Source organism: Vigna radiata, chromosome 11 (genome assembly GCF_000741045.1).
Source record: "Vigna radiata var. radiata cultivar VC1973A chromosome 11, Vradiata_ver6, whole genome shotgun sequence".
Lineage (NCBI taxonomy): Eukaryota > Viridiplantae > Streptophyta > Magnoliopsida > Fabales > Fabaceae > Vigna > Vigna radiata.
Genome location: NC_028361.1, coordinates 9524020 through 9533032, shown reverse-complemented (window position 1 = coordinate 9533032; position 9013 = coordinate 9524020). Strand labels below are relative to the sequence as shown.

General features: G+C 34.3%; 1 protein-coding gene across 1 annotated transcript; it reads right to left on the bottom strand.

The window, feature by feature from the left end:
- Nucleotides 1–1080: 1080 nt before the first annotated feature.
- On the bottom strand, nucleotides 1081–7515 carry LOC106777537 (lysine-specific demethylase JMJ706). Its single transcript, XM_014665130.2, has 11 exons — nucleotides 7079–7515; nucleotides 5591–5933; nucleotides 4813–4969; nucleotides 4501–4720; nucleotides 4332–4385; nucleotides 4173–4252; nucleotides 3785–4062; nucleotides 3263–3658; nucleotides 2571–2983; nucleotides 2172–2450; nucleotides 1081–2009 (listed from the first exon to the last, which is right to left on the bottom strand). Exons 1-11 carry the CDS (start codon nucleotides 7079–7081, stop codon nucleotides 1662–1664), a joined length of 2571 nt encoding a protein of 856 aa, XP_014520616.1. The 5' UTR covers nucleotides 7082–7515; the 3' UTR covers nucleotides 1081–1661.
- Between the last annotated feature and the right edge of the window lie 1498 nt (nucleotides 7516–9013).

Genomic DNA, 9013 nt, shown 5'->3' with positions numbered 1-9013 from the left:
TGGATCGAGTAAGAAAAATTTACATTTTATTTATTTTCTTTTAAAAGACTTAGAATATTTATATATATATAAAAAGAAAAAAGGAAAAAATTAAGTTAGATGGACTAAATATCAAAAGTAAGTGGTTAATGTACATGCTGTGTTAGATGTTTCTTTTTCTGCAGTAAAATCTCTTACCGAATAAATACAGCTGCATATGTTTGTAACTAATAACTATAGTCTGATGTGTAAAAAAACTGATAAGCTAATACAAATTATATGAATACTCCTGTCTCATGAAGATTCTTAGAAGGGCATCTAAAGACAAAATATAAGAGATTTAAATAATGGAACTAAAAGGAGTCGCAGTATATTGGAATTTGGATTTGGTTTTTAATACATCACGATAAGTTTGGAAATTATTTATGCGTATATAAAACTTGTAAATTCGAAAATAAAATAAATGCCAAAGAATTACTGATTTATCATCAATTGAAATAAGCTAAGCAATATACCGAATTAAAGGAAATCTTTCGATCTTACAAAATAGTAATACGAGAACATAAAGTTAAAGGATATAAAATAGTTTGCTAAATATTTAATAGCTTAAAAGTAATTATTATTTGTTTTACACATATTTGTCTAAATGAACATTTTTATTGCAAATAAAACAAATACCCTTTCTGTGGTAATCGTTTTCTCACACAAAAATAAGTTTGATTTTTCACAAAAAATTAGTATTTTTGGAAGAAGTTATCACTGTTTATAGATCAATTAAACAAATTTTGCGGTTAACCAATTGTCATGAGGTTCAACTAACAAATATTCCAGTAAACCAATTGTTACAGGTTCGAAGGTTAAATATGTAAAAGATGTTACATATAAAAATGTTATCTTATTTTATGTGAATAGTCTCAGAAACATGTGACCTCTGCCATAATAGAGCTACCTACCCACGACAACTTACTCCAATGGCGTGATATTAAACCAAAAAGTACAATCATCAGCGGTTGATCTTGACAACCAGGCTAGGGAAAATTAGCAGTTATATAATCCACTAAATGTTTGCTAATAATTAGTAATGTGCTAAAGAATGGTAAATTACATCAAATGATTTCTTTCTCTGGTGATCATTAGAGTTACAAAAGACGATCAGCACAACATATAATGGAGGAACTNNAAGGTANTATTGAGAGAAAATGAGAAATTTCCTTNAACTTTATTCAAGTAGTTATAGGTACAAAGGACCTATTGCTACAAAAAGAATGGATTAACATCAGAAGGGGAAGCAGCTGATAGAATTTAATGAGAAAACAATGNAGACCACGACGTTCCTAACAAGACCTAAACAACAGGTGAGAAGAAAAATACAAATTTACATGGAAATAAATGTCGCTAACCCGATTTCTAAGTCCTAACTTTGCAAGTCAGGTTCACCAACCAAAGTTGGAAAAACACCTCGGCGTGAGAACCCAAAGGATCACCACCCGTGCAGATTCCAAATGTTGGCCTGCACAAAGAATGTAATTTCATATCCTAATACGTTAATATCTTGCCGCTGCTTCCTCCCTTAATCAATCATTTGGATTTAGTGTATTGTTAGAAAGCCCATAAGCTAAATGAAGTTAGCAAATTCAGACTCTTGATCGCGTTTCACAATCAATTCGAGCCAACTTGAAACATCAATTCAATCTGCTCTCTAAGCCTAAAAACGAAGGGCCTCGGACTTTAAGGCGCTTTGGCTCAATCTCAATGGAAGGCGGTTCCCTAAATGTCTGTTGCTGCAAGAACCTATCTCTCCGGTGTTGGTGGTGATCTCGTTGCATACTTATTTCCTCGTTCCCTAACTTCTTATATCTTATCGAAATGGGAATGCCATTACCCCTTGCAAATCTGTCCCTGGAGGAGACTTCAACACGACTTTTATGGCTAACAGGGTGACTGTGTTTGTAACTTAACTCCTGAGTTCTGAAATCCATTGGTTGATCACTTCTTCCTTCAGGAAGGACTTTCTTCAGACGTTTTAGTCCCTGCTCATAGATTACAATATCATCATGGTCCATTCATATAGCATAATCTGATAATCCATTTAGGAAAGATGAAACACTGGGAACGTAAGCTGAGCGCTGAGCGCTGAGTGATAAAATAGCAATGGTATAAATGAATAAATAAACTAAATATTTGACAAATACCTGCTGCTCAGTCTGCTTTGAAGACGTGACATCATTCATATTTCTCCTCTCTGCTTTCAGAGAAGAAGGGCGCTTTACCCTAAACATCTCTGAATCAGAATCACTCTCGTCCGCGATGGGCTTTGTATCAACTCTCTGAACAACAGTCTGTGGTTTAATCCAGCTTTCATTGCACACAGCAGGGGATAACGAAGATTCACATGCACTGTTGGGTATCCTTTCACCAAAATCCTCAAAATCAACAATACCTCCTAAATTGATATTTGTATGCCCTTCAGCCTGTTAGCAGAATAAATAATTAACAGAAAGTTTAGTTCCAGAATCAATAATAACCATTCAATAATCTCAATGGAATAATATGCAAGGTCAATATTCAAAAACCATATTCAGATGACTTACATTTTTGGGAGTAGAGAAGCTCTCAAGGGATTCAGAAAGAGTGGATGTGGCTGAAGAAAAGGAAACGTCAGACACCAAAGGTATTTGATTTTCAGAGCAATGTACAAAGACAGATTGATTCTGTGTACTGTATTCTTGATTATTTGTTGGGTGCTCTGGAGTTGTATAAAATTCAACAACGGAATCAAGTTTTAGCTCACAATAAGGAATGTATCCATTTGCCTCGGCTCTCTGAAACATATTTGACAAAGGATATGCATACATGTTTTGACCACTATTGGTTTGCTTCCTTATCTCATGTGATATCCCATCTTCCTGCTCAAACATCTTAGCTGCGGCTTCCATATCCATAATATCCTCCCTCAAATAAAGTGTGTGTTTGCTCCCACAGGTGAAATCAAGAGAATCAACATCTGAATTCTCAAAATTTAAAAACACAAAAAATGAGAATATTGTACCATAAAAAATGCATGTAATAATCAAGTAAAGAATTCATTGTGTCCATAATTTATTCTTTAGACCAGAAACAAGATAATATTTTTTTCCTATTATAATCCCATAAGGATATTAAAGAAACAATTTGAAATCCATGAGATTATCATATATGGTAAATGATATTAAGCAAAGCGTGGTATCAAATAAAGCAAACATACATAACATATTAGTAAATGATAATGAGCAAAGCTTCTTACCGTGACGTAGGCATACAGGATGCATATGACAGTTGCAATCAACATAAGCTACGTAACAGTCACGTTTGCAAAGGCTACAGAGAATTGTGCCATGGGAATGAGAAGAGACGCTTATACAAGCCCTTGATTTAGTTAGAAACCATCGCGCGCAATGCTGGAATCGCATCAAATTAACAAATGAAATCTTAATGCTATTATGAGAAAGAGAGTCTGAAGAGGGAAAATCTGAATCTTCAAGTTCCAAGCATGTACGGAGAAGCATTGCTTCTTTGCATAGAAGTTCTTCATGGGGCAGTAAAGGAACCCTGTTAAGAAGTGCATATCTTCTGCTAGCAATAGCCCCTAACGGAAACCAATCACCAATTGCAAAATTCACTGCTTCTCCACAATTAAAACCTACAATAGTAACCAATATTACATGGATTAGTTTTTAACTTATTTATTTCACAAGCAGTGAATAGGTGGGAGTAGAAGGTGTGATAGCATTCCTGGAACTACAAGATAGAAATGAGCAAATCTAACCATGACTGAAGCCAGCATGATATGCTCTGGGGAAAGTTATTATAAACTCCCCAGGCTTTTGAACAGCCTTGTAGACAGGAACTTCATGCTCTAACAAAATATTTGGTGGAAATAGAGTTGTTTTCCCCAGAAGAACATCAAATGCACCATCTTCCCCATCACTTGACAAAATATCATTGGTGTACACATGTTCTCTCACCACCCTTTCAAATTCCAAAGCTGCATGACCTGGAATACCGTACCATGTTTTGGATGCGCCACAATGATGATAATTAATGCTGTCATAATAATGTAATATATTAATATCATTAAATAATCAACTAAAGAAGAAAGCCTTCAGTTGTGATAATGTTATTATGAACTTATTCTGAAAACAAGCAACATTTACCTGTACAAATAATGATCTTCCACATGCCAAGCAAACATGCTGAACAGCATTCCAATGTACAACATGGGCTCGGTTACTCCCTGAAATGAAAATCCAATATGAAGTCATGTAAAATGTATATTACAAAGATGACTTAACCGTTAAAAGAAACTATCATACCGGAATTAATGTTTCCAAGAGCCGTAAACTTGATTTGGGCAACCTTGATAGTTTCTGAGATCATACAGAAGGAATTGTTGAATAAGTTATCTTTGTCACATGTTCTACTCTTCTATAAAGAAAGAAAAGGATATCTAAACAAATAGTGGTACACCAATAAAATTAACACCTTCAAATTCCATTTGCTGTTCCCAAGCTGGTCAATGGGAGAAGATGAAAAGGCACTGCCATCAACATCACATGCATATTCAACACTTTCCATCTTCCCACAACCAATTTCATTCCAAAACTCTTTTTCCAAGTATGTGGCAGGAAGGCATCCAGCACTGCAATATCTTCTAGCAAATACCTTGTTTGCCATTTTCTCAAAATCACGAAATGTATAATTTCTGTTTAAATTACAATTTATTAATCAAAAAGGCAATAACGCAATTATAAATTAAATAATGCAAATATTAACATAATCAGTAGAGAAACCGACCTTCCACTCATAAAAAACGTGACTTTGTCTTCAGAATCCCATTCAGCAAGGCGGAGAGGCTGCACTCTAGTTGTAAACTTGAAACCTGCTTTCTCCTTCATTAATACAACCCCAGCAGGTACTGAAGCGCTCAAAGGAGAAATAATCTTGCATATACCTGGAATTTGTAACAAGATTCAAATAGAAACAGTTAGGTCAGTTCTATTACTCAATTGGTTTCATCTATCCCCTCCCCAATATACAATATAATAGGAGGCTACTTCATTTCATCATGCTCAACCAATAACTTTTACAATCAAATTCGAAATAACCAATGACAATCCTCTCATCTACACCAAAAGTTTCAAAAAAGTACAAATATAGGATTCAGGAAATGAATAAAACTAGTGAGTATGACGCTAGATATATGATGACAAGAGATTGAGAGAAAAATCATTTAATTGATGTCTCCACACCATGACCTTTGTCAGACTTCTAATTCCATTTTGTTTAGAATTTTTTTAAAGTTTGAGGTACAGAAAGAATGATCATCCTTCCGTTAATCTTACATTTTGTATCCTCCTCATTCAATGGGTTTATCTTTTACATCACTAATGATCAATACCCTCTCAACAAACATAAAAGCAGGATTTAAAGAAGGGCAAGCACTGGAAAGCCCTGCCATGTCGTGAGTTTGTCAAAGCTACATACTGCTCACTAATATATAATATTAATCCAAAATACTAAAGTCAATACACACTAGAAGAAATAAAAGATTCAACACACGAAAACTCAATACCATATTTAGAAGCTTCTGGAGCTATCTTTTGCAAATAAACCAAAGGATCCTCAAATTCCTCCTTTGTTGGAGAATACACAGGACACTCTGGAATTGTTTCAGTCCAGTCTAGGTCATTTGTGTCAAACTTATCCACCTTTCGTTTGGAAAAGACATCAGCATTGCCATGCAATCTCATGCCACATGATGCTGAATCTCTTAAAGCATCTCCTCCACTTCTGTTCATCATGTTAGCAATATTTGTTTGGGCAGCAGTGACAGATTGTGCACGCTGAAGCCTTTTACGCTTCAAAAATTCTAACCCATTCCTAACTTCCTTAGATAAAGTCACTCTTCTTTCCACCTGTATTTCAAACATTTCACATTAAGGTTTTTAACTGCAACTCTAGATTAAAATGCACACATGAAAGCAAAAATAAAGTCACAATAATGTGAAAATAGATGGATAGTAATAAGAAATTAACAGACTGAAATATATGTTATGTTAGCATAACTGGATCGTTGAACTAAGATGACAAAAGGTCATGCAAAGCATTGCCCCGTAAATCTTCAAATGAACCAAAAGGGTGTCAATCCAGCTTGAAACGAAGGAGTGAACGACTAAAGTTTGAACTCAAGTAAACCAGAACAATCCCAGGGCCGAAATTAATTAGAATTTCTACGGTATATTACCATTGGGGAGTCAATAACTAGAAGAGGGGTCGTTCGTTATGAGGCAACCAAAGTCGGGAACATTATCGAACAGGGTCATTCTGAGTCAAACATAAATCACTTCATTCTGAAAAGTATCCGCTAAGAAGGGAAAATTTGAGCGAAAATACCTTATCCCAATTTAGAACCATGCAAAGCAAAGAGTCAACAAAAACATTCTTACAGAAATATTCAACATATGCATGCGCTGAAATTTGAATAGTTTACTCCTCTCAACATCACTATTTCCACCTTGGGATAAACCAATAGGAAAAAAGTAGCTCTAATCACATAAATTTCAACACGAAAAGGGAAAGAAAAATATAAGCCAAGAAAATTATTAATCCTCTGTTAAACTTAATCTTCTAAAATACTATTCCAGAAACTGGTGAACAAAGAAAAAAGAGAAGAACCGTGTTGCTCTATTATCTATTCTACCAATGATCTTCTAAGAAGAACCATGGTTTACTTATTAGAGAAAAAACACCCACACTTACAAAATGCACCTTAAGCATCCCTCAAGAACACCAATTGTATATCACACTCTGAGGCCTAAACATGAAAAACAAGAACGAGGGGAAAAGAAAAATATTACAAGGCGTGATTCGAAAAATTCATTATTCAAGCAAACAAAACAAAAGGAATCACATCTAAATTGTAAAATATCGTAACAATGTCCGAGATCTGAACGAAGAGCAGAAGAATATACATTATCTGGAGAGTTCCAAGCATTAGCGAATAAAAAACCAAATAAAAAGCCAATAAAAAAAAATTCTGAATAAAACACGATTAGCCTACCATTTCATTACGAAGTCGCTCCCTGTAGGCCTCCGTCTTCGTTAACTTGTGCAAAGAACAGCCAGAAAAAGCAATCACGATAAAAATCCGAATCTAAACCCTAAACAACGATCCAGAATGATGCAGATTAAGCGCGAGCCTCGAAGAACAACCAGGCTCGCCACATTCTCGAAGAACGTCGAATAGAACGCTAAAACCGCGTCACAGAGAGATCGAACGCCTCGTAGAAGCAACAAAAGCAAATTGAGAGAAAATGCCGACGCTAGAATAAGAAGAGCGAAATCAGCTTCCTCTGGAAACGCCAAAAAAGGGGCGCCGAAAACAAAAGCGGTTTTCCGGCGAACGGGAGAAGTTTTCCGGCTGGACCAGAAAACGGAGAGAAATAGTGGATGATGAAAGAGAGGGAGCGAATGCTTAGAAAACCGAAAAAGGGTAAGGAAGGGATAATTTATAGTTTTATACTCTAAAGCAATTATCTCTTTATTAGTTCAGGAAACTGCATAAAAAATATACTTTAATTATTCATTTTATTATTAAATAATAATTAAATTAAAGAAAGTTTGGGAAGTGGTGGTGTGGTTGTTATTAGGTGGTTCAACGAAAACAAAACGTGCCGTCCAAATTCGAAGACGCGTTTTGGTGTAAACGCGATTGAATGTTTCCCGTTCCGTGTATTGACGGAATCGCCGTTACTGTTAAGTGGGATTTATTTATTGGCGGGTACAGAATTGAAGAGCCGGTGATTACTACACTGTCGAGAAGGGTAATTTGGTAATTGTGTTAGGACGGTATTATCGATGAGGTCTCGTTCCTGCAGCAGTCAGATAAAAAGAAAGAGGCAGGAAGAAGGAATGATCACGTGAGATAAGATTGAAGTCAATTGTATATCGAACTTTGACATCGAACCGTTGATTTTCTTCGTCGTTTCCTTGCAACCGTCCAAAGTACGTGAACGCTATCGAATCAGAAATCTCCAGGGGCATGTGTACTTTTTCTGTTCAACGGCCGGCTTATACAGGATAACTCTCACCTACCTTACAGTTAGTTAAGCTTTAGAAGATGAAATGACGGATTTGTCCTTGTTCAGTTAAGTCCCGTTGTCACATGAATAAAGGTGTTTCAGGGTTTTTCCCATTAGATAGGAAATGACCTTGGTAAACAAGTCTAATAGGGTAATTGTGACCTGACATAATCAAAAGGGATAAAATGTGATATTAATGTAAGCAGAAGATACACATGATATATAAATAGGGGTTGGTTTTATGAACTTTGTATATATATATATATAAAGGTGAGTAGTATTCCATTCAACTATGGTCTCTTTCATTTGACATTTTCATATTTAATATCAAAATTTTTTTAGCACAAACATTTTCATACAATATATGAAAATATATATTATTTTTTATGAACATATTAGTCAATTTTAATAATAGCTAAAATTCTCAACTTTTTTTAAAAGTAGAATTTTATGTTTCTAATTTCAAAAGGAATAAGTTGAGAAATGGTACAAGTAATATTGTACCAGTTTCAACAAGTGTTTTAATATTTATTTAGTGATTTATAGGAAAAAATAAAATAAAATACAAAACAAATTGGAAATTTTAAATAAAGAACCATTTAAAAAAACTGCAAAATAATAATAATATTGTTAAAGCATGACATAAAATTATTATAAAGAAGTGATATAACTGTTTTATGATTTTTAAATATTAAAAAAAAAGAGTCTATCTCATCCTTAATCATCAATATTTTTTATCATCATATACATAGATGAAGGATTAGTTTGTAATTTTATTTTAAAGTTATTAATGGATAGTGAATGATGTAAGATGTGAAAAGAAATAAATAAATTTAATAAGATGTTATTCTTACAATTTTAAAACCAGTCAAATATATTTAATGTAAAATATTAGGTTTTAATTAATAATAGTG

Bases quoted from the DNA above. Each gene is read 5' to 3' on its own strand.
- LOC106777537 (XM_014665130.2), bottom strand. The intron at 4,970-5,590 runs GTATTGAGTTTT...TACAAATTCCAG, and splicing joins TCCAGAAGCTTCTAAATATG to GTATATGCAAGATTATTTCT. The intron at 4,386-4,500 runs GTGTTAATTTTA...GTATGATCTCAG, and splicing joins ACAGCAAATGGAATTTGAAG to AAACTATCAAGGTTGCCCAA.